The sequence below is a fragment of the Pungitius pungitius genome, chromosome 12, assembly GCF_949316345.1.
Source record: "Pungitius pungitius chromosome 12, fPunPun2.1, whole genome shotgun sequence".
Classification (NCBI taxonomy): domain Eukaryota; kingdom Metazoa; phylum Chordata; class Actinopteri; order Perciformes; family Gasterosteidae; genus Pungitius; species Pungitius pungitius.
Genome location: NC_084911.1, coordinates 11,485,406 through 11,511,212, shown reverse-complemented (window position 1 = coordinate 11,511,212; position 25,807 = coordinate 11,485,406). Strand labels below are relative to the sequence as shown.

The 25,807-nt window shown below is 47.1% G+C and overlaps 1 protein-coding gene across 1 annotated transcript; it reads left to right on the top strand.

The window, feature by feature from the left end:
• Positions 1-23,161: 23,161 nt before the first annotated feature.
• Positions 23,162-25,691, top strand: ccdc43 (coiled-coil domain containing 43). Its single transcript, XM_062566282.1, has 5 exons — positions 23,162-23,431; positions 24,038-24,128; positions 24,594-24,744; positions 24,838-24,899; positions 25,099-25,691. Exons 1-5 carry the CDS (start codon positions 23,162-23,164, stop codon positions 25,284-25,286), a joined length of 762 nt encoding a protein of 253 aa, XP_062422266.1. The 3' UTR covers positions 25,287-25,691.
• The last annotated feature ends 116 nt before the right edge of the window (positions 25,692-25,807 follow it).

The window sequence follows — 25,807 nt, the reverse complement described above, 5'->3', positions numbered from 1 at the left end:
GAGGCTCTCATCACTCCCATGATGCACCGCCAGTGCCTGAATATTCATGCTGAGGAATCGGGTACCATCGAGGCGCTCAGTTATTCATTATGCTTCTGCAAAAAGAAACACACCATTGTCCCACTGCGATGGAATATTAATAGTTCCCATTAATAAAATATCCCCCCTCCCCATCTCGAGTCTTTTCTGCAACTTTCTTGGCCAGTGCACGTATCAAGGCCTGAGACATTTGGGATAGGACCATGAAAGTAAGCCAGACAATAATCGTTTGGCATATTTGTGAACCAATTTCTTTATTTGAGAAAAAAAAAAAAAAACGTACAGCCTTACCATCTGGTCCAAAGTGAAAGAAAGTGTTGTGTTCCTCATTTGGCCAAAGCCTTCTTTGAGAAAATAGAAAAATAGTGTGGGAGGGGATGGCAGGAACAGCTCTATAGCTGTATACTCAGAGGGGATGAATGTTTAATTTAGAGCAGCCTGAAAGTATGCTGACATTTCGCCATTGTTAGGAAAAAGCTGAATACATGAGACACTGTCTGCTGGAGAAATGGAAAAGTGCATCAAGGCTGTTAAAAATTAAACCGCCCTTTCCCACGCAGACATGCAGATATGAAGGCTCAGGACACAGTAGGCTGCCTACCATGCTCGTCACTTTAAGTCCCCTCTATTCAGCCAGTGGATGTTGTTGTAATATCATAATCTTCATGTGACTCCACATCGGTAACAAGACGTTAAAGCAATCCGAGCCCCCCTGCCTTTGCTTTTTTTCCCCCTCTCCACTGACCACTAATTCTACCTCTCCTCTGCTCTCTTAACTTTACTGACCTTTTGACGTTAAGTCACCCACGAATTCACGCGGGGCCGCACACCCGGCGAGACAAGACTTCCACCGTTTAGCGGCCCAGTGACTACAGCGGGGAACAAACAAGCCCACAAAGGCCGGCGTGCCACAGTGCAGCCCGGACCGTCAGCTCCCTGACAACACCCAGGAGGCCGGCGGTGCCAGAGCGGGCCGCCTGCGGCAAAGTGGCGACACGGAGCGAGGAGGGTGTGAGAAAAGAGAGAGAAGGAGCCGCCGCAGAGAAGGTCAAGTACCTGCCACTCCTGTCAAACACTTCTTATAACAGCTGGGCTGTGTCCAGCCGAGTGGCGTGCTGCTTTCGGGGGCCTTTTATCTCGCAGAGGTGATGGGTGACGAGGGCTCCTCTTCCTCACATTTAAAGGCTGTCACAATACGTCCCGCAGGCCCCGGCAACTTCGGGACACCGCCGGGGCGGCTCGGACCTCTGGGGAGGAGTGTGCGTCTGCTGCTGCTGTGACCCGGGAAAGGGCAGAGCGGATACTCAATAAGGGACAGCCCCTCCCGCGCGTCACCCTCAAGTGTTTGAGCAGCCGTCGCCTTGCACGGTTTAAAAGACAGAACATTTTGCAGTTTTTGATGATGTTTTCAAACCCTGCATTTGAGCTCAACTGTGTGTGTGTGTGTGTGTGTGTGTGTGTGTGTGTGTGTGTGTGTGTGTGTGTGTGTGTGTGTGTGTGTGTGTGTGTGTGTGTGTGTGTGTGTGTGTGTGTGAGCAGAACTATCTTCGGGCTTGCAGGCCGTACCTCGAGGGCGGGAGGAGCAGGAGGAGCAGGAGGAGCAGCTGGACCGACGGTGTGACCGGTTCAGCGCGGAATCACAGCCCTGGATGGGAAACAGAGAGGCAGGAGGCACCAGAGTTGGAGGAAGCTTCTGGCAGTGGGAGAAACCGTCAGACAAAGACACCAGAAAAAGATGAACTCCAGCCTGACCACTGGAGCTGCAGACCAGCAGACTGTGACTGACAGACTCTGGAGCCGCAGATGGCGATGCGGTCACTGCGCCACGCCGAGCCAACTGGCTCACGGAGACAGGAGCTTTTTTTTTCCCCGACCCCGAGGGGACCCACTGAAGAACTCCCTGCCATGCCTACATCTGAATCCGGCTCAGGGCGAGAGCGGAGAGGGAATCAGGGACAGGTTTTGGGTTTTGGTGTGTTGTGTTTTTGCCACATGTCAGCCAACTGAGTTTCAGGGATAGTTCTCAGAGGTAGCTCCAAATAGACTCATCTTTAACCCCCCCCCCCCCCCCCCCCCCCATCCCCAAGACAGAGTGTCAGAGGACATATGGTTGAGCCAGAAGCACCTGGCAGCCCCTTCAAACCGGCGAGCTGATTGAAACTGCATCAACAGGGGCTGGGAGCGAGAAGAAGGCCCGCAGATATCTCCAAAGAATGGTCCGGAATTCAGCGGCTCCCTGCCACTGAGATCACAGGGAGGAGAAGAAGGGTGATGGTGGCAGGAAAAAGGGCTAAATGGTGGGGGACCAACGGCGAGCTCAAAGAACCAGGAGTCGGAACCCATTGCACAAATAGCGTGTTTATTATTTATGGTTATTGATTTATAGTCCGTCACACACGTCGGAAACGTTGAAACGCTGCGACCAACATCAAGCGCCGTTTGATAACAATCCAGACAAATATTACTCAGGGGAGAAGGCGAGGAAAGACTGAGAAGACGTTAATGCCGCCCAATTAATTGAAACATCGATCCCTGTATGAAACAGAGGCGGCAAAAAACGCTGGATTCCGTAGTCACGCGGCTTGGGATTCTGCCCCTCGGTTTACAGTCACAAATACAGATGTTGCAATTTATGTACGTTTCATTGGGTTTAGAAAGCGCGATTCTGCTTTTCCTGCAGCTCAGTCTGTCAGATCAATGGGACTTTGCTTCATTACTTATTTCAGTAAATGGGCACTCCATTTTAATCTGGATAATAAGATGGATGTCGACTAAATTGACTTTGTTCAAAGAGTTTCCGCCATCATGTTTCAATTTAGCCACTTTTTCAATACTCTAAACAGGGAGAGGTGTCAATACAAAAAAGCCACAATGCATACACGTTCAAAGACCGCAACGCCGCTGGCTCCAAGAAAGAGTCATTGCTCCTGCAGTGGTTAAAATGAAGAAAATTGATTATCAATATACACGCCCATAAGTCTGCGTTCTGTTTACCTCTTTCTGCCATGCATCATCAGCATCCTACCCTGCTGTTTAAAATAGATCACTGTGTGTACCTGTCGCCAATGATGGATTGTCATGAACCGGATCCATACTCTCAGCAACCATTTGGCCGATGAGCCGGCAGTGACAGGGAGAACAGACCGACACACAAAGGAGGCGGTTTGAGGGAGCGCTCCTCCGCTTTCTGGAGGCTGGAGGACGCGGACAAAGCATGACGATGCTGCTGTGTAGCCTCCATCTTTGTTGGCTTTATTGTGCCATCAACACCAGGATTTTATAGAAACAACACAGGTCGTTTTAATTGAATACATAGTAGAATATCTAGCCGTCCCTGACGTCAATTAACTATGGCAATCTTTTGCATTGAGAAAAGAATTTGCTAAATATGCACAAGAAAGCGTAAATGACTCGCCTCCAAATATTGGCTCTTATAGGAACTCCCTTCCATCTTGTCTTCACTCAGGGGGGGAGGGGGGGGGTTGTGGGAAAAAAGAAGCCCTCACATCAACTCTTCATGAGCACTAAAAATGAAGAGGTCCCTTACTTTGAAGCCAAACAGCAGTCTTAATAGGCAGACATTGGCTATCGCCCCTGCCTGCTCGGCTGCATTTGTCGCTGTGATTTGGAAATACTGTCACAAGAGCTGCGGAAGTCTTGAGACTGAAACTTTTTAAAAAGGAACACCCCCAATTGCTAAATTCTGTCCCTCATCCCGTTTCTACAAAACGCTTCACTTGTCAGCGCAGACTCCCGAGCCCCTTTAATAAACGCTGCGACCGGAAAAAAAAAAGGTCTGGGTTTGAGTGGCAGAGTGTGACTGCTTAAAACCATTTGGATTCTGGTGTAATCCCACGTAAGGCGCCGGCACCACCCGACTTTAAAGTCGCCCCGTCGCTCCACATCCAAGTGAAGAGAGAGGCTGAGGATGGCGAGGAGAGGCTCTCGTGTAAGGAAGTGTACATGCTGGATGTTTTATTGTTGCCTCTATCTGATACACGTGGAGTGGAGGGACCGGTGTGTTTTGGTAATGCCTTAGATCTGACATTAGAGTGAAATGTGGGTTACCTCCATTGTGGGGCGAGGGGGGGGGGGTGTGTAGTCCCACCAATGAAACTTTGATGGCTGTCAGTCAGCAGTTGCAGCCTGCGTCAAGTGAACAGGTTGCTTAGGAACCGATCGAGGAGAGAGCACCATTATTACGTGTTAGTCGGCCCGGCGATGTCGTTACACAGCAGCAAAATTCTGCAATATGAGTCTTTGCTTTAAGAGCAGGGCAGAAACTCGAGGACTGGAGAACCTTTAGCCGATCAGGTCACGGGGCAGCGGATTGAATCCATTGAAGTTGTTTTTCATGTAAAAGGGCGGAGGGAGGGAGGGGGGGGGGGGGTGGAGGGGGAGGTGCAACTTCCCCAAACTTAGTTTTTTGCTTCTCCTTTCCCTTTTGTTTTTCTCCGCAGACAGCTGTCTGAGACAAGATGCTGCTTCCACTGGAGACCTCACTCAATCCGCTAACACGCTCGCCGGCTCCTGGTTGCCATGGAAATGCCCAGAAATGGGGCAGAAAACAGTTCAATGAGGGAGCAGGGACTTGGGAGAGTCTACGGGGAGGTAGAAAGTTTCTAGGGCCCGTCCTGTCAAACCATCGAGCTCTTTTGATGCGTGAAAAGAAAGAGCGAGAAAAAAGGTTTAGAAAAAATGAAAAGGAGGAGGAGTACTACATGGACAAAAAATGATATACATCGATAAAAAAAAGGAAAGATCCATCTATGATGGAAATACTGTAACCACCGGATGCAATTTTAAGTGTGGGGGGAAAAAAAAGAATTGTAACTCCTGATGAAATATGATTAGGGCAGTCAATATCTTGCAGCGAGTGAAATGACTCACTGAAATATAGGAGAAATCAGCACGATAACCTGTCTCCGAAGCATGAATTAACTGTCCATTATTAAGGTGTTAATAATTTCAAGTACAGAGCTGATGATAAGTTACTATGCAGAGTCAGGGAAAATGAGCCTGGCTGGCACCAAAGTCCTGTCTATCAAACCCATAAATCAAAATGTAATCATGAAAAAAGAAAAAAAACACAGAAAAGGCTACATTTTCTGAAGAAAACTTGGTGTAGCTCAACCCTGGTGCTTCAATCAATTTCAGAGTATGTTACATATCAAACAGCAATAGTGAAAAGGGTATTTTGGATTAAACTTGTTACTGAGGGCTTGAGCAATAAACAGGGGAATTCTGTAAATTCTAAAGGAAGTTATCAGTGCAAAAGGTAACAAATAAAAACTTCTCCATTTCCCCCTTATGGACTCACAGACTCCATGAGGGTTTAGTTCTGTTACTGCCGTCAAATAGTCAAGTGTTTGAGGGCTCTCTGGCAGACATTTTGAGCCCTTTATGAACCCTTTCCTTAAGCCAGCATTTCTGATTTAAGTAAAGGCCCAAGAGAATTACCCACAAGTCATTGCAATGTGACGTTACACACTGTATAAACAGTGAGGTCGGCACATGTGTGTTCAGACTGTCATACTAAAATAGAAACATTAAGCCCAGGATTAAAGATTGAACAAAAAAAAAAACATATAAAGTCTGATGGTATTCACTAATGTATTGATTAAATATTTAGTTGTGTCATTAAAGCTGTACTGAAACTGAAAAACATTTGAACAAATATTTAAAATGACCTCATCTTACAGGGACAGAACCAGGAAGACGTTCAAATCAGGGAGTAAAACAAATGAAATAAATAATGTGTATGTAAATTGCACATCATATTTTTTGACGTTATCATGGTGACTTGACATATTCCAGCAAAGTAATGCCCCATTTGTATTCACACCGTTTTAAGACCTTACATACTCTCCCAATCAACCACTTAGCAGGTGATGTCAATCCGTCCCTGAGGGCTCAGGGTGTGGGGTTTAGGGGAGACTTCAGGATTGGGCCCAACCGTCTTTAAGAAAACTACTTAACACAAGACAAATGTTCCCCTCAGCCCTGAATGTACGAAAGAAGAGTATGAAATATGCAAACAAACAGATATGGATGAATAAATAAATACTTTAGTTTGAAGCGCTCTGACACATCCGTAGGGACCGGCTGGCAACAACCCCACCTCACTTTTTTGCAGAGGGTTTTTGAAGTAGAAGTGTCAGGAGAGGCTCCTCGGGAAAACACCTGTCTGAAATCAAATCCCCTTCCTTTTGCCCGCCTCCCGGAGACGGAGGAGCATAGACACGGGACTTCATTGTGTGCTTCAAACACGCAGCGACGTGGCACGTCCGATGAACCGAGATGCCGACTTGTTGTACGACCTGTACGCGTTTTCACTTGAATTGCACTTTGTTTATTGCCGTTAACGATCATATCAACATCCAGTGCCTCGTCCTCTGATGTATTCCTCCTTACAGCAAGCACTGGCTACGGTAGCTGTGGCAGCAGCTCGGAGCAGCCGTTGTTTTCCCTCCATCCCTCTAATTGTTAAGCCTCCACCGCCGTGGCGCAGACGTGACGGCCCCCGGTTAGCAGAGGGCTAAGCTCCAAGAGCCTCGAATGACAGCGTGTCACCTCAAAGGGCTTTACAGGCCCTTGAATGTGCAAATTCAAATTACAGTGATATAAAAGATTAGGATGAAAATCACCTACTCAACGTGATGCCACCCATTGGTTTTGGAATCTTGAGTTTGTCGTGTCCAAGAAGCGCTGCTAATCAGGTCGTCTAGTGTCTATGTTGTTGAGTGATTTCCTGTTTTATTTTGAAAATGATCCTTCCTCTCGTTTCAGGTAAGTTGCTGTTTCCCACTGTGTGCCGGTCCGGTTGTTTGTCCTGCCCCTGATTGTTTCTCCCTGTGCCCTTACCCTGTGTGTGTATATTGTCTGCGTCTCCCTTCGTCCTGTCCCAGTTCGTCTTGTCCCATGTTAACGAGAACCCGTGCTTACCCATCTCCGACAAGTCTTGCCACGTTTTTCGCTTTCTGTTCATTCCTTTTTCAGCCTAGATCCTTTTTTTTGTTCCTAGGTTTAGTATAAGTTTTTCTCTGCTGGGAGTGATTTTAATTTGTTTCCTTTGTAAATAAACTTTGACTTTGAACCTCGTCTCGGGAGTCATGCATTTGGGTCTAGGGCCATTGTCCGGTGTGACAGATTTCTGCAATTTCTGCAATCTAATTGACTGCAGATTGTTCATTCAACTGCTAAGTCATTCCACTCAAACGTTGTTCTAGATTAATTCAGGTGGCGACCGTGGTGAAGATCATATCTGCTAAGCATCAGCATGTGAGCGTTGTGATTTTAATCATTTTAGCATACAAACTTTGATTCACTTTATTGTCCAACCTCTGGCAATGATTAAGATGAGAAAGGGTCAAAGAGGATGAAGGGGGATGCTGGATGGTATGAGAAGACTGAGTGCATTTATAGCCATGAGACAAAGTAGAAACTGGGTGTCTCCCTCTGTGACACCAAAGATCCCTCAATCGTGTCCGTATTCATCCCTGCTTCCTCCGCCCGGGCCACCAGACGCCTCGACTGACATCACAGTCGGTTGTCTGCGATCCCACCTCTGTGCTCTCGGTCTTCGATCTCAGCAGTGAGACTTGTTCAGGGCTCCTCTGCTAACTCTGTCCGCGGGACAAACGCAGGCAAGAAGAGATTGGCACAACGAACGGCCACGAGGCTGCCTGTGACACAAAGCCCCTGAATTTGTCAGTGTGTCACAAACACTTTACACCTAAAGCCTCGAGGGCGTCTCCAACACCAAAACTGCTCATGCAACCTCAAAGACCGCGTCACTCCAAATTACTCCTCAGCGGCACACAAACCTTCCGCGCTTCAGTTCACTTCAGTTTTAAAACAAGTGCTATTTTCCTACCTTCATTCCACATTTTGTGAGCATAGCGACTGACAATAGCTTAACATGGGCAGACCATGGCGGTGTTTAACTGGTTATCACCTCGGGTTTAGGAAGCAGCAGAAACCATCCAGCTGTCAACGGGTAAGCTCAGGTGTATCGTTACGCATAGCAAAAGAAAAAGCACGTTTTCTGGAAAGCAAAGGAAGCCCATGGGGCCTGGGAGGAGAAACCGGCTACCGGGGAAGCTCAAAGAGGTGGAGAAAAGACATTTTAAGAGCAGGCGCTTCACGAGCAGACAAATCTGAAGTCAAAAAAAGCAATGAGTCATTGTCTCAAAGACTTCACTCTTGAATAAAGATGGAAACGGTGATGAGTGATGAGCTCTGAGGGAGAGAGAGAGAAAGTGTGAAGAAAGAACGGGGACGAGAAGAAACGGCACAGACACAGATGAAAGAGAAGATGTCACGCTGACTTGTCTCGGGACCATGTAACAAGCGTGCAGATCCCCCAGGGTCCAGGCTCCATGTGAGAAGATGATGGAGTACACAACATTGGCCTCTGAGGAGGAGCCATGCTCCGAGGGCAACAACACCAGCGAGGAAGCCAAATTCCAACAGGGAGGAGGCCCGTGGACTCCCAAACAAAACTTGGGACTGCCTTTTCACATTTATGGACCGATGAGAGGCTTTTCTGCTAATGGCTGTTTTATACGGTCTCAAAGCTCACCGCGTCTGTTACATTTCACCACTTGATTTTGTCTTATTTCATGAGAGATCATGCAGGAACCTAAATGAGTACGGCGGCAGTCGTCAGATGAGTCTTCTTCCTCTCCTTTGCTGATATCTCTCCATGTAGGCCATTTTGAGATGTTTTAACTCCAGATGACTGACATGGGGAGAAAGACTGCAAATCCAAACTGCTGTATTATTAGGTGTTGTTTGAATGGAAATGTTTTGAGTACCGATGTCCATGACTGAGGTGGACTTTTAATTACTATGAGGGTACACTTTATATATATATATAATTTGAATAGTTTGGAGGATTTTGTAAACTAAACTGTATTGTCAAGGATATTGCAATTACATTTTGTTTAAGGTAGAGTTAAGGTTTAGCAACTCAATTAAGTAGTTAGTTTGGGACTCACTTTTATTTCCATTCAAACAGTAATGAGTTGCTGTCCAGCCAACTCAGAGCCTGGAGGAAGCGTCTGTCATTGTCTGCGTTGTGTCTTATAATTATAGTTCAAGATACTAACTTAGCTCTGGCGTGATGTTTCGTTATAATGGTTCTTTTGCTTCCTTTCTGTAAAGCATTCTATATGATTCCCAGTGTGAATACCATGGCATGTATACAGTGTAGCAGAACATCGCATGGTGCTATGTGGTTAATGTTTAAACTAAATGCCTTTTAAAGTGCATCAATCAGGCAAAAGTCAACATTCCCAAAGTTACTTTCTTGCAATCTTCTTTGAAAGAGAAAAGAAAGGAGTGTGACTGTCACCGATAACAAAACAAATAGCAGATATTCACCTCGTTCTGTAAACTCCACCCCCACGGACCAATGGGAAATCAATGCACTGACTGCTGCTGAGAGTGTCAATGAAACGCACCCACGTGGCGTCCGTCTCGGCCAAACACAAGCCAATGAGGACACGCACACCTATACTCACACGGACAGACACAGAAGGACAATTAAATATAAACATATCAAGGGGAAGTATTTTAGGTAGATCACTCAACCCATGAGAAATGCTTCTCTTTCCGTATAAAGAGAAAAGACAAGAAATCCAGGGATGAGAACTAGACAGAATAAAACGTTAAAGTGAAAAAGTGTAACCGGCTTCACTTGACTTTGTCAGTCTTTCCTCACCGTCCCACCAGGGAGAACGAAAAGAGGCAGCTTGGTACAGTAACACATTAACTGAATTATGACTCATATTTCTGAATACACACCATCTGGGTGTTCTTAGCAAAACCCAAACCATCTGCACACGAGTCCCCCAACAAGAAAGTCAATTACAAATAATATGATTGAGGTTACACGTTAGCCTCAAAACACAGCAAAGAGCAGTGGTGAACAGCAGATCAAGGGGTGAATAAAAAAAGAGAAAAAAATAAGACAGCTGTGTGATAATACACTAAGGTATTTTTTAAACTATTTTAAATTTTGCTCTTTCACTTTAAAATGAATATTTTGCTTTTAGTCAAAATATGATTGGGGAGTGGGGAGTTAGATGAAATAATGCATACAAATAGCCAGTTAGCTTAGCTTATCATAAAAACATGGCAATCAACACTACCTTTGTTAGTTTTTCAATCAGCACAAAGACCGAAGAGCAGAAACTTTAATATGTCATTTTACAGGGGGCTGCAAGCTGCAGTATTTGTGAGATTTGTCTTATTGATCCTGTCCTCCATTCCTCCACTAGAAAGCAAAAATAGAGGATTTTCAAAAATGTCAAAGTACTCCCCAGCTCATTTAACAGCAGCCCAAGACTCACATCTGTCTCCGGAGTCAAAGGGTATGATTATCCCCAAATATCAACCAGGCAGATAGTCCTAAACTAGACACCCCACTTATTAACAATACTTTTTTAAAAAGGAAAAAAACGCTGAAAGATTTTGGCACCCCCTTTGAGAAGAAAAAAAAGACACCAATTAAGTGAGCATAGACTGTGAGCTTAGGCAGAGTCACTCTCTGTGTGTCTGATTGTCCAGCGGACCGCTGCCTCCTACTGTCCCACTCCTCCCCACGCCGTTTAGTGCCTAACTTCACCTTCACCGAGCTAAATAAGATCACAAGGGCCTCAGCGGGCCACGGTGCACGCAAGGAGTGCAATTAGGGGGGCGCAAATCAAGACCCTTCCCATCAATGGGGTTGATAGATGCTGAATGGAACCGCTAGAGAACACGGAGCGAGGTCGGCATCCATTAGCCGCGCCTCAAAGTCACAGAAGGATAACCCCACAACAGGAGGGGTCGGCCTGTGCTGTCGCACCTGTGTCTCACGCTGGAGATTTCACGTCCGCCAGCATGCGTGAACACACACATGCACACACACATGCATGCATGCATGCATAGAAGCATGTAGACGTGACGCAAAGACAACAGTACATCAGACTTGAGCTCGGCCCGCGTCCCTGTGTCAGTGCCATGTTTCCGAACCTGCTTTCGTGTGAAAATCAAACTCCACAAAACATACACAGCGGTCAACGTGTATTCATCCTCAAAGGACGCAGGAACACACATGCAGCCCGGCGCGCCAGTCAAAGAACTGCTACATATTCTGGGGAGGCTCTACTTCCGCACGCTCTGTCAAAACAGCATCAACAAACAAACAATTCTTGAAATGAAAATTACTCTTATTTTTCATTACACAAAGTAATGAAACCAGTCAGGAGAATGGAGAAAAGAAACAAATAAAAGGGAATGAAGCTGAAATATTTCTTACTTAATAAGACTTTAAGAGTTTTCTATTGACTATTCACACAGTTGGAAAGCAAAAACAGCATCCACAACTGAATAATTTCCCATCAGGTCCACATCATTGCAACCCCAAACAAGCGCACACAGCATGAATAAATGGCTCCACACATGTATGCACATACATTTACATTTTAAAGAAGAACTGAAAAGTTGCATCACACATACAAAGCTCTTCCCATAAAAGGCAAATCTGGCCTCCTTCGGCGCCCGAAGACCCCCAGGATCCTGAGCCTGCAGGGCAATGACGGCGCCAATGTCACACGGCCACCTGAGCCAACGTATTATTACACAGGCCTTCCTAATAGCCCTATAGATTAAAGCCCAGAGGAACAAGACACACACAGATTAAAAAAAGAAAGATAGGAAAGAGGATGATGAATTGCCCAAGATTGCCGGGGAATCATGCATAAATTACTCGGATGTGTTTAGGTATAATAACCGGCGCTGTTTTAAGTGATCGCTCACTCTCGCCGAGCAGTTGTTGAAGAACGCAGATGGGTGTGTGTTTGTGTGTGCGTATGTGTGCGCAGAGGAGGGGGGTTTGCGGAGGGCACTAAGAAAGGAGCGGGTCACTGCTGTCTACTCAATCACATCACCGTCAAGGGTATCGTCCTGACACTGTCTTCGCTGCGTGCCCCGAGCCGCCACACAAATCTCCTGACAGACAGACGCAGCAGTCAAACAGCGGCCGCCATTCGCCTCCACAGCCGGGGGCCCCAGAGGTTCCCCGGGCATGTCTCCGTGGCCCCACAGCCTGCCGCTGGGAGCCCCGGCAACAACTGATTATTCAGGATCTGGGCTAACAAGAAACTGTCATGTGGATCTCAAAACAACATGTCCTGGTGGTGAATACATCATGAAGCGAGAGGTGGGGATGGGGGGCAGGCTGCATTCTGCTGCCTCCTCCTGAGCAGATTCGTCAGGTAGGAGGACTGAAGGCACACCGCTGACTGGTTTCACAGAGAAGTGAGATGCTGCTGCTTCCCAGTGTTAAGGAGCGGCCCAAAGGTGGTCGAGAAATATACAAACATTTTAGTAGAAGAGCGTAATAAAAGTGGCCAAAAAACTCCTCATATCCCTTTAATTGTTCATTGTCATCCTGCAGAAAAGTTATTTTGGAGAATTTAGTATTTTGCGGTGAGAATTTAGGACTTTGTGTTTCTTGGCAGTTACCTACTTTTGGGATTTCCACACAGTTGAACGGGCAATGTTATCAGTGACTAGATTCCATATGTGATGCCAGTCTCTTGTTCTTCTCTCTGCTCCTTTGGTCGAGCCTGTGAGATCAACACTTGAAAGCAGAACCAACAGGTACGGGGAAGGAAAACATTGCAAAAAAACTCCACGTGGAAGACGCGTCGGGGCGTCTATATTACCGCATATTGCTTTCTCTCACCTTGGAGGGAGTTCAGGCGAGCCATAGTCAGCTCTCCGCTACAAGGGGGGACGGCTCTGGATACCTGTTTGCCTCTCTCTCCCTCTCTCTCTCTCTGATGAACGCAGCAGGGAGCTGGGGAGTAAAACAAACTTTGGGCAGTCAACTAAATAGTATTTACAATGGCAAATTAGGGCTAAATACTGAAGTGGGGGCCAGGTTCCCACCCAATCAAGCACGTGAACGCAGCAACACACACAGTGAGAGCAGGGTGCACTTCTCCTCTGTGACTCATTATAATCCTGGTAATGCAGGTGAATGGCCAAAATTGTTAATGGTTAATATTTACATGGCACTTTGTCTCCATCATATCCTCCACTTCATAGCACAAAGTGAGACAAGAAGGAATACTAGCCCCACTTCACCTCCCATTATTCCACGAAGACGCTGCAGAGCTTCTCCCCTCCTGCCTCTTTGTCTTTTTATACCCCCAATGAGCCCGAGTTCAAAGTAGAAACACGGAGCCGGATGAGTGTTTTGTCCGGCAGCATCTGAAGGAAATGAGAAGCAAGAGTCGAGGTCTGCCGTCTCCTTAGCTGCGAAATACAGATGACGACGGAGTACGTGTGAAGAGACGCTGACGGTCTGCAGCCGGGGGGGCCTCTGGGATGAGTCACGGTGATGCTCGAAAAACACACACACACACATAACCGTTTCAAACACCACATGCATGCACGCGCAGCAATGGACACGGGGTGCAAGCGCAGCCCCGCGGGGTCCATCGCAGCTGAGCTACATGGCTTAAGTGCCTTAGGCGACGTTTACTCCTCTAGACTGAGCTCCAAACGCGTCACGCCAGCCGAGGCCAACTCACGGATGACTCAAGTGCTGTGGTGCAGCGTCCAAGCTCGGCGCCACATTCACTGCTGCAACATCGCGAGTACGGGCCAGGCACGCACCGAAGGCCCGAGACCGGAGAGGAATGAGCTCAGAGTCCAACACTCTCATGGACCACAAGTGTGTGCTCCCCCGAAGTACACACTGTGACCCCGTAGGGACGCACGCGCAGAGGGCAAGCAGGACCTATCAGTCTCTTGTAAGTGGCCGTTCACCACTGTACCATTAACCTTGGAGAAAGAAGCTAATAAAAGTGTGCTTTTGTACCCTTTGCTTGTCTCTATTTAATTTGTCCTTTAAATGATTTCCCAGAAGCCTCTGTGTCGGAGTAAATGCCAAATGCCAAAGTAGCACACAATTTCCACTGGTGTGGGACATTTTCAGGCATTGAGAGGAAAATAACAAATGAAATAAAAGAAATAATGTCTGCCAGTTTGAAAACGCATCTGAAAAATAGAGACGCTATCCATGGACCTGACCCTGCATACAGAGGTGAAAACTGCCAGTCACCAAACTTCACACCAGGCCAGTCACTACAAGCCAAAAGTTGGCTCTGTCGACCAGCCACAAGCTTGTCAAAGAGCTTGTCAAAGCTACAAGTAGAGCGGCTTCTTCCTATAAAAAGAAATACAAAAATCAATGAAGGTTGATGCCTTAACTCGCGATGTGTTTTATCTTGCTAACATCTCTAGTGTCCCTTCCTCCCTCGGACCATCTCCACGAGCCAGTTTCACATTCACTTGCGACAAAGGGAGAACGCGGGCGTACAAAGAAAAAGAAAAGGCGGCAGCGCTAGCAGGTGAGAGACGGACGGGCATCGCTCTCTGCCGATTATTATCTTGATGCGAATGGGCCCACGAGTCCATGAAAGCACGGAACACACAGACTCTCCTCCGCCCGAAGTAACGAAGGCCGAGCGAGGCGGAGAAAGGGGAGATATTTGAGAGAAGGGCAACGTGAAGAGCAAAGGGCATCGGAGAGGCAGGCCGGCTTCTAAAGGGTGAGCTTGTTAGCGGGGAAAAAAGGAGACGGCGCGAGAAGCTCCAGCCGCCTGCCCACGGATGGGTTCGCGAACGCCACGCCGATCCCTGCGGCAGGCGCCCGCGGTGCAGAGTCCGCTCGCGGAATGTGTCGCCGCGACATCAATAACAACCGCCGGCGGGTTTGACGCGTCAGGCGTCGCCATTTCGCCAAAAGCCGATGGGGACCTTGCGCTGGGCGTGCTGGAACAATGGGGAAAGGGGGGAGGGAGAGAAAACAAAAGCGATTGATATAAATGATCTGCTGGCCGAGAGAGGCCCCCAGGCTGGGGGCAAGCGAGGGGCCGCTCGATACCAATTGATCGTGGGAGGCCCGGGCATTCGTCTTAATTCTGACTAATTAGGGCGGCAGGTTGACGAGGACGGCGAGGTGGGAGTGGGGGAGGGGGGGGGGGTCAAAGAGACAAGATTTAAAGAAACAAGCCCGCCCCCTCAACGCCCCCCGTGTACAAAGCGTGGAACAAGTGGAGGATTAAGGAAATCACTTTAGGAAACAACAGCCGTTCACACATTAGTGGAGCTGCCAAGATAATTCCCCTGACTTTTGTGGGTGGCCGGACAGGCAGGATGGGAGCGAATCCTCCTCTCACTTTTCTTCTCAATCTTGTTTGTGTGAGAACCGGAGATTTTTTTTTCTTCGCCGGCGCGCGTCTGGCCTTCGGGGCGACCAAAGAGAGGCGGCGGAAGTCAGATGCTTTTGATGCCTCCCAAATAGCACAGATAGACTTCAAAGCCCTTTAATTGGCAGAGAGAAGAAGATGGGCTTAATCGCGACAACAATCGCGATCTAAACCTGATTTACTTGCTCGGTGCTCAGTGTGAAAATCGATGTCATGGAAGCTCAAGGTCCAGGGTCAAAGCGACGGGCCTGTGGAGACCCGAGGCAAATTGCTTTAGTGTGCGATCCGACAGCCGACCATAAGGGGGGATGGAAGGGGGGGGAGTGGACCTGAGGAACAGGAGAAGCAGGCCAGCAGGAGTTTAGTGGCAAAACCCTCTGTAAAAAAAAATAAAAAAGGGCACATTGCGGCACTTGGGAGCAGATTTGGAGCAGGCGCAGAGCCGAGACTCTGATTTCTATCCTTCACTCCCTGAGGATGTCAGCGGTGTGAAGGGGAAGGTGGCAGAAGGGAGGTATCGCCACGAACAAAAGGGCAGCGGCACGGACGAGCCCACCTGAATGGAGATCACGATCTGACAAAAGAAACACACACACACACACAGGTGTTTGTGTGAAGGTGCGGGAGCCGCGCTGGTCGTACAGACAAAAGCGACAAAATATCAGGGAGTAAAAGTGACAGACAGGCGGTGTGTCTGCATCAGACAAGATGCCATTGTGGAGCAGAGACAAAAAAAACAAAAAAAAGAGAAACAGCTCAGACGGGGCCGGGCGGACTCGCCGCCCTTTGTCACTCGCTCGCGTCGGCATACACCTGAATATCAGCACCTGGCTTTTGCTCTTTGACGAATCAACTCTCTGTCCTTTGCACCTCCGGGCGCACTCCTCTCAGGAAGGTATTCAACCACACAAGCTCACCTCGCTTCCACCCCCAGACCCCCCCCCCCCCCCCCCCCCCGGTGGTCAGCGCTTTATCGGTGACGAGGGAGAGCGTGTGTGTGTGTGTGTGTGTGTGTGGGAGGGGGCACAAACAAACAAACAGCGGCGTCTGGATTAAATCGGCCGGCGCCGTAGATACCTCCCGACGCAGAGCCAGTCCACTCGCATCAAATTAGCCGAACGGGGTGGACACGTTACCCTCAATTGTCAGCTGGAGTGTGACGTCCTAACGACCGTCGATACCGGTCCACACAACAGCGGGCCCTGAGGGGGACAATTATGGAGAGTAGAAGATGTTTTGGCTGATAAATGTTGTCACCGCTGGTATCGGTTGTAATAAGCTGTAATTTGCTGCTGTACACTGCGTGATGGCTCACGCTGCATCGGCACAGGCAGACAGATGGGTGAGCCCTACAAGGCTTCACACAAAAAGTGACACAAATGCTTTCATTAGCTCAGGCGCGGCCACGGCCACACGTTTGTGGTGTTTATGAGACGGGGGCCCGCCTGAGACATTGAAAAGTCCCCATTAGGGCGGGAGTGTGCTCGAGGAGAGAGAAGCTCCCTGTCTGGTCCCATCGGGGGCTTCGCTGAGGGAGTGACGGACAAAAGTCTGCGCGGGTAACAGGATCAAATTGGTTTGGGATGGAGAATTCATTATTGAAATTATAATGTGCGTTTGGTGTGATTTATTCTAAAATGTGGAATGTGTCGGTCGACATTTTCTGCCCTGAATTGTGTTTTTACCATTTTATTTGACTTCCTTCTGAGGCAGAATAGCAAAAGTCAAATTGCTATTTTAAGATGTAATAAGTTTGAGACGTAGAAAACAATCCACAGAGATTTTAATTGGTGGGGCTCTGATGAGCCTACATCTGGCACACAAAGTATCCTTTGAGGAGGAACATATTTGCAAAGACGTTGATTATATTTGACTCAGCTTCTAAGTGTTTCATAACTTATTTATCTCGTGCAGGCAGGCTGCATTTGGTCATATCTGCAAGCTTGGTTGTTCTTGGTAATTAATCTAAAAATCGTTAAACCTTCCGTCAAATATCAGAGCGATGACAAAAGCCAATCGACACTGAAAACTATACTCAAACCCCAGAGAGAGAATGTACAATGATATAAAGTGGAAGCACTTCCACTTCATAAATGAATGAATAAATGCCCTCAATGCTTTAATCTAATTCCAAAGTTCTTTTTTTCCCTCCTGGTCAAACTATCGATGAATCAACTGGCCGCTGTTGGTTGGAGGCTTGGAGTGCGCGTTGGGCTCTCTCCCACTGGAACCACAACAAAAAAGAAGAAATTAAAGTCTCAGCTTAATGGCTCTGGGACCAGATGAAGAGCGCAAGGGCCGCAGAGACGGATCAGCATCCGGACCCATGTGGCCTCGGAGCGTCTGATGTGCGGCTGACTGGCGGCTACCAGCAGAGCCAGCTCGCCTCGGCCCGCCAGCCACTGACCAGCGGGAACAGCTGAGCCGGACCGCTCCCCCCCCCCTCCGCTTCTGCAACTTTTATCGAGGCATGCCAGAACACTGATGGGAGGAGGGGCCATTGTTGTCAGCGCGGCAGACATTGGTGTCACCATAAACTGTCGTGCGCCGTCAACATTCGCTCCGATTTGAGCAGTCTTGTTAGGCAGCCATCTGACAGAGATTTGTCTGATTGCCGACTTATTCCGATGTGCCCCCCCCCTCACCCCCTCGCCCATGGTGGAAAGCGCGTTAGCTTCATTGCTTCAACGCGTCTGGGAACACACGGGAATATACTGGAGCTGGCATGTAAACACCTTTACTGTCACATACCGCCCACTGACACTGTTTGGCTTGGCAGGGAAGGGGTGGGGGAGGGGGTTGGGGGCGGGGAGAGGGGGGGGGGGGGAGTAAATAGCATCCAGCTATCAACCGCGAAATAACAGTCATTTTAAAACGAGGTGACTGACGTGTCACAACGGATAAGGAGACGGCTGTGGGGGTCGCTCCGCTGTCAGCGAGCAGACAACTTAGTCAGCGCTTCACGCATTCACTGACACAGGCCCTTAAAAGTAGCCTAAGTGCAGCTGAAGCTACAGTGGATCCATTTCTTTTCTGGCTAAGAAGCCCCCCCCCCCGCCACCAAAGATCCATCCTTTGTGCCCCCCATACCAAGACAGGTCTTCAATTTAATTCCTCATCTGTGGCCAGCTTGAAATATTACCCGAAGAAATGAGATCCGTGACCCTGAATACCGAGTGTGCAGCAGCGCGGGGAGCCAGGGTGGAGACGCGCTCTGGTTCGGTGGTAAGAGCCATGTCTTAGCTGGGGGAAGAGGCCTGGATCTCCTCCCCGAGTGGCACGGCTAAATATTTGCCCTCCTCCACTTGGTTTGTCTAGACGCTTCCCAGTCAGACCCCCCCCCCCCCGTCTAAACCCCACCACATCACCCCTCTGCTCCTCTCAGAAGCAGCAAGAGTTGGCACGGTCGGGCTGGGCAGGACGCCAAGAAGGAAAAAAAAGAAAAACGGAAAACGTCTCTTGGCGGGGGCCAGAGGTCACGCAGGTTCAGCAACCTGGAAGGACGGGCCTCGCATTTTTAAAAACCTCCGAGCCACCAGTGAGGTACAGGAGGTAAAAAGGAGAAAGAGTGAAGAGAAAAGGAGCCCTAAGAACCCGACCAGCGGTCTCGGCGGACTCCTCAGCACTAGTGTTCCATATTCATCACCTTCTTCCACATTCACGCGGCCGGGTTTTAATTGCCGACGATTCCGACTCAAAAGCCAGATGAGCGGAGCGCGAGCGCTTTGCCTCCTGAGAGGGCGATGCGGGGAGTCCACCACCGGCACAGACTACCCCATAGATGCATTAGCTTCTTATAAGAGCCCTCATTATCCACAACCACATTACTCCTACTGCTATCAGCTCAAGTGAGTTCTTTTTTTTTGGAGGGGGGGGGGGGGGGGGCGCTTCAGCAAACTGACGAACCAGCATCCACCGACCAGCTATTTGACTTCAACACCACTTTTACTTGTAATTGCACTTTTTAATTGCATTGACGTGACCCCATACCTGCTAGATCATCGATTGTCTATTTATTCTGGATAGAGATATGTTTATGATTAGCTAGTAGTAGTTCAATGTCTATCTCGCCTCTGTCAATTTATCTATTTTTGTGTAAGAACCACAGAAATAAATTGAGTCAAATTCCTGGAATGTAATTGCATATATAGCCAGAGGTTATAAAATATAATCGGCCAGATTGCTTAAGATTAAGACAGTGGGGCAGTGGAACTTTTTATGGATGAATGAAACAATTCAAAAACAATGATCAGTCACAGCCTTAAAATTATTTTTAATATATAACAATTACTCACAAACTGCGCAAGCACATGCTTTTAAATGCAATAAGACTCAAAGCTCGCAATGCTATTAACAAGCTGCCATTTCCATTGGACGGTTGAGCATTTAACAACGGTAACAAGAAATCTGCGAGCCATTCTCACAATAAATGTGGTGATCAAGATTTGATATCCATAATTTTGTGTTGCAGGATCAATAAGCTATCCGCAATGTTTAATAATGGCAGTGTGACACTGACGTGTGGACAGAAGGAGTCAGCTTCTGGCTTTCCCTTTCTTATTACTTGCCACGGAGAAATGGAGTTTGTTTGTCTGTCAGCATGGAGTGTGTGTGTTTGTGTGGGAGGAGGGGGGTTAAAAGAAGAGTCACAGTGAGAAAGCCAGAGTAAGAGTGTGTGTACAGTGTGTGTGTTTGAGAGAGAGAGAGAGAGAGAGAGATTGAGCTATCAGAGGAAAATCAAAAAAGGAAAACAATGGGTTCAACAATAAGAAGTGCAACATTATGCATTAATATTGACGGAATTATTAAGTTGTGTAGTTGTCATAGTTACCATCGCTTGTCCCACCGGTCAAATGGCCCACGCTCTGAAATGATAAAAAAGGACTCACTTACCATACTTACAATTCACTGACATAACACACAGCGGTAACATTCATTTGAATTCACCCATAGTTATCTCTACCAACCAAACTATTGACTAACAGCCTGCTTATTACAAACAACTACCAGCGTTTTAATGTTGGAGCCACCATGTGATGAGGCAGCACACTGCTAGAGAAGATGAGGAAACATTCCTGTTCCACACGCTGCTTCCCTTTGCTCTGCGCCGCCTGCTTGTTCCCGGCTCTGGTGGTTATATTCTGTCACATTAACGTTGGGATGGAGGATATGTTGACAGAGAGAGGACATTGCACATTGAGACCGTAGGGCTTTTTAAAGGCTGGTGGCATTGGGACACCAAGACAAGTGTGTATATGTGTGCGCACATGGGCGTGTGGGTGTATGCGTGTGTGTGTGTGTGTGTGAGTGTGTACATGGAAAAGGGTGCCTGTGGAGCGGAGCATGTGGATGCGCACCCACTCAGCAGCCCTCGCGGCCCTCGTCATTTCGCATCAATCCGCAGACCCTCAATATAAATAGGACAGGCGTCCTAAAGCCATGCAGCGCTACGAGAGGCAACGGCATTATGCATGGAGCCTGGGCCCCTCAGCTCGGAATATGACTACACGCCAGCCTGCTGTAATGGCAGTGCCCCTAAAACTGGCACAGCGCTGTGTTAGTAGAGGAACTATTTTGGCAGTTAATACACATGATATTAATGTACTTGTATTGTACTGCCTTTGATAATACAAGGCAAGGGAGGGCCAACGGACATAACTACCGCTGCACTTCGGGAAAAATATTTTTTGCACACTTGTATGCAGCTTACTTCTTCACAGCAGTGTGATGCACCTTCAATTTCAATGTGTGACATTCGTGTCAATCAGCTTTTTCCGTTCCAGGTGGTTTGCAGAGAATTTGCCCGCCTGACTTGAAACTTTTGGCACAAAAGAGCAAAACAAAAAATAAAGTAGGCCTACCGCACACAGTGACTTCAACACGTCTCATTCACAATTGTTTAAAGGGGTTTGACAAAAGTTAATTTGAATTTGGCCTTCAGAATAGTGGGCTAAATGTGCGTGTGTGTGTGTGTGTGACTGGGCTTGAAGGGAAGGTGGTGAGAGTACAGTTCAACGTGATCGCTCCCCCGTGGCGACACAGAAACTTCACACTTCATTACTGCAAGGCCAGCGACGTGCGAAGCTTTTATGTATAGGAGCAGTGGGCAGGGGAGCGTGTATGTCCATGTGTGTGTTCAGGGTAGAACTAAGGGGTGTGTGAGAGCAGGGCGAGGGTAGAAATAATAACCCCCTTTTGCTTAAAGTGCTTTCTGGAAGCAGGATCAAGCCATTCGCATGGAAACATTGTTTAATGCATTCAAACAGCTGGGAGGTGTTGTCCCAGTGTCAAATGAAAGAGGAGGAACAAACAGCTGGCAGGGCATTTCTCTTGCTCCACGGCTCTGCCCACAACTACTCTTTTAATAAACGTTGTCTGACGCACATGCATGAAGCGATTTGCAATGAATCACACATTAAATGAGCTCTGAACAAGTTTCAGGCAATTGAATTCTTGAGTGGATATCCTCTGTCTCTATCTGGAGAAGGGAGCCAATAAATCTGTGTCCTCTGCTTCCATCAAGTGTCCAAAAGCGGAATGTCACTTATGCTTCCGTTTGGCATAAGGATCTCAGTAATGGAAAAGCTATAATGAACGGTAAAAATAAAAATGCAACCATAAATAGATCGTCATGTTATGTGTGTCTGACATGACACCTAATTCCTTCCACTTAGCGAGGGCCAGTGATGCAGAGATTCAATGCTCAAATTCACACTTTTTCCTCAAAGATTCACAATAAAATGAATCAAAAGACGTTGTCGGATGGTGAAAGCCAAACGTCTCTCAGCATTTTGATATGATGCAATGATTTTGTGCTGCGAAAGGGCAGTTTAACTGCCACTTGTCGACTGAATTCAAAAAAAGACTAGCTGATTATTTTCAAACCAGCACTACAGTACTGGCACGGTGAGTGCCCAAAGCCCACGAGTGAGCGCACAAGTACCTTCTGTTAACTGCGGAATAATCGAACATTCATTTTCAATCAAGAACTTTGGGATTTGTGGCAGGTTCCCAGGACGAGTTCTGTGGCTGCCAACGCCGAGCATTCAGCTCGGATGGAAATGTTGGCCTTTGATTTTGATTTAGCAAGCCAGGATATTGCTGTCTTATGCGCATTGCTATAGAGTTCATAGACTAGAATCTGTATTGTTACTTACATTATACATGGGGGGAAGCAGGTACAAAGATCCTTGATGTGGGACAGTTAGAAATCCATGTGAGGCAATAAGAAGATTGGAAAATTGATCAATTGGTAAAGATACAAGGTTAATTGGAATCAATACAGTAAGTTGACAAACCAAACCAAGACATCCAAATAAAAACCCTGGGAATGGAGAGTATTTTTAAATCTAATATCGTATGAAGTGTGAGGTAACATTAGATTATATGCTGTGGTCAGACAGAAGCGGTGAAATAGTTAGCATTCAAAATCATTTCTCACAAATAGTTCAATTAATTAATTATGTGTTGTATTTATGTGACTAATACTAAAATGTATCAGTTTTAATGACAGAACTGTAACTCATACTCAGCAGAAATTTTATTTTTAAATAATACGTACATTTCAGTGAGTTATGACCATTTAAAAGTGTGTTGCTCAAATATGAAAACGGACGCCATGTTTGTAGAAAGTGATGCTTCAGAAAACCCCTCAAAATTAACAAGACAAGCAGTAAAGTTGCATGTTTAGCTAACGTTAACTTAATTGCTTAAGAGCTCTATTGTGTTAGCACCTGACTGCTACCAGTATTTTGTAAAATACCACAATACACAAACTGCTACAACTGTATTTCAGCATATTACAAAATGACTGCCAATTTTATTCCGTTAACGTAACTTACCTGTGTATGAAAGGAAAAAAAAGAAATATCGAACACCCAAACTTTTCGACAGGCAATGGCAGAGGACAGCTGAGCAGCGCCGAAAGACCCCAAAGGGCCAAGATGGCTGCGCCCGTGACAGACGCCGGCGAGTTTGAAAGCTGGCTAAATGATCGGCTAGACTCGCTAGAAGTAGACCGTGAGGTGTACGGGGCTTATATTTTAGGAGTCCTGCAAGAAGAGGAGAGTGATGAGGAAAAGGAAGACGCGCTTCAAGGAATTATGTCCGCATTTCTGGTGAATATGCCAAGCGACGTGTCCGCCTCAGCCATCGGGGCTTTTTTTAAATCTCTATTTGTTGCTGTCCGTCTTGTCTGCCGGCCGCAGCGCTCATGTCAGCTGTCGTTTATGGAACAAAAATATCGAAAGTAGACGCGACAGTGTTTCTTTAGGTCCAGACACCACGGGCAGTGAGCAACATATTATTACACACGAAACACGGCTCCTTAAGAGGTTTTCATAAATTCGCCTCAGAAAAAGTTCTATTTTTAGGCGCACAATGGGTACACACGTCTTCAGTGTGTATGCGGGCTTGTCCACGTGTGTAAAAATTAAAAAAGGAGTGGCTTACTGTCAGTCAACCAGCGGGCATGCGACTTCACGTTATGCATTGTTTTTTTCCTTTTTTATAAGTTCTACCGTTGTGCAATGTGGCAACCATGTTGATTATTGTCTCAACCTCTGGACGATAACCCAGATACGTGATCACACTACGGGACATTGTGCTGGTTCTGAATAAATCCAGTGGCGTGTCCCCTGACAATACCTCGGGCTGTTGCAAAGTCTGCTGTGTGTTTGAAGTGAGCTGTGAGTACTTGACTGTTGTTGGCTCTTTGTACGCAGGATGAGGAAAGCGTGGAAGATGTCTGCAAACAAATCATCAAGCAGTGGACGGATTGGCGCGAGAGATCAGCAGACAAAAGGGATGGAGATGGTATTTGTGCGACTTTGATTTATCCAAATTACCCCTTTTTACTGAAAATAAGATTAACGGTACAGAATCTGGCAACAAAGCGTTCCAAACTTGCCCAGGCGGTTGTATAGTTATATTCAAGAATGAATCTCAACATAGACCCGAAAATAAAGGCAGCTGGCTCCCCAAGTCATTTAAATCTCGGCTAAACCGAGCAAAGACAGCTGGCCACCCAGCTTCCACCTACAGAGGCATCGGCTGTGAGCTTCAAACAGTTTGCTTTGAGCTGGAAGCTGATACGTCGCTCTCACAGAGGTAAACATTTTCAAAAAGAAGAGATGATCCTCTGACCGCAGAAAGTTTTCGTGGTCTGACGCCAAAAAAGTAATTTCCACCCAGTTTCCTGGAAAAGATATTTGATTTCTTTTTTTGACGTTGTGGTTCAATTTCCAGTCTCTCTGCGCTCTGTCGTCTCTCTCCCCGCAGCCGAGGTCCAGGCCATTGCCAGCATGATAGAAAAACAAGCTCAGATCGTGGTGAAACAAAAGAAGGTGTCCGAGGAGTCCAAGAAGGGGAAAGAAGCACTCCTCGCTCAATACGCCAATGTGACGGATGACGAGCAATATCCTTTTACTTTGTTACTGTGAAGTTTCCCTTTGTCCGTTTGGCTGCGTCCATGTTCCGTGTCGTCTCATCTAGCAAACTGTCGGGTTTCTTTCCTTGACAAAAGCACTGAAGATGAAGATGAAGAGGAGGCCACAAGTGGAAACAACTTCCCCGCGCCTGAGAAATGTATCCTTTTTTTTCTTTCTTTTAGTAAAGCTGTTTATCCACAATCACGTCACCAGCTGTAATGTGGAATAGATCAAGCCATAGTCCCATAACCCCAGACTCCTTTGATGCACTGCTCCAATCACTCGCACCTCCAGGCCAGAGTGGAAATATGTAGCAATGCAAAATTCGCCTCATCCTCCTTTACTGTACCCGTCAGCCCTGTTTAAGAACACCAACGTGGAGGAGGTGCTGAACAGGCAGAAGCAGAAGCGGGACCAGGCCCGCGACGACGCCCAGAAGAAAAAGGAAGGGGACAAGATGCAGCGGGAGAAGGACAAACTGTCCAAACAAGACCGAAAAGAGAAGGAGAAGAAGCGCACACAGAAGGGGGAGCGCAAGAGATAAAAGCACAGGACACTTTGCACATGGGGGGGGGGAAGGTTTTGTTATGAGATGAAGATGAACTTTCCTTATTTTAGCCGAAGGATATTGGCGTAGACAGAATGCGAACACGTCTTCATCAGATCCGTTTAGTTTTATCCCCCTCACCTCGTACAACTAAAGAACCATCTGCACGTTTGGCACCTCCCACATCGGTGTGGTCCTGGACGATATGAGCAGACACACAATTGTTTTGCGCAGCATAAAGCTTCGATTGTTGGATTGTTTCAGTGAGTGAAGCATGCTTTGGCTGAGCTTCGACGCAGTTACCCCTGAAAGATCAAAGGACGCACTTCAACATGAAATAGGAAAGTTTCTGCGTTTGTCCTTTTTTTAAAATTTCTGCTCAAATAAATAAGTGACGTCATCTGTTTGATACTTCGGCTGTTAGATTAACTGTCATTGTCTGAGAATAACAATCGCACCTCAAATGTTGTGTATTACGATTGGGAATGTGTGTAACGAGGGTCATCTTTTGAAATTAA

Coding starts and splice junctions, on each gene's coding strand:
- ccdc43 (XM_062566282.1), top strand. CDS start 23,162: ATGAAAGGAAAAAAAAGAAATATCGAACACCCAAACTTTTCGACAGGC. Junction 24,745..24,837: donor GAGCAATATCCTTTTACTTT/GTTACTGTGAAG, acceptor CCTTGACAAAAG/CACTGAAGATGAAGATGAAG. Junction 24,900..25,098: donor CTTCCCCGCGCCTGAGAAAT/GTATCCTTTTTT, acceptor TGTACCCGTCAG/CCCTGTTTAAGAACACCAAC.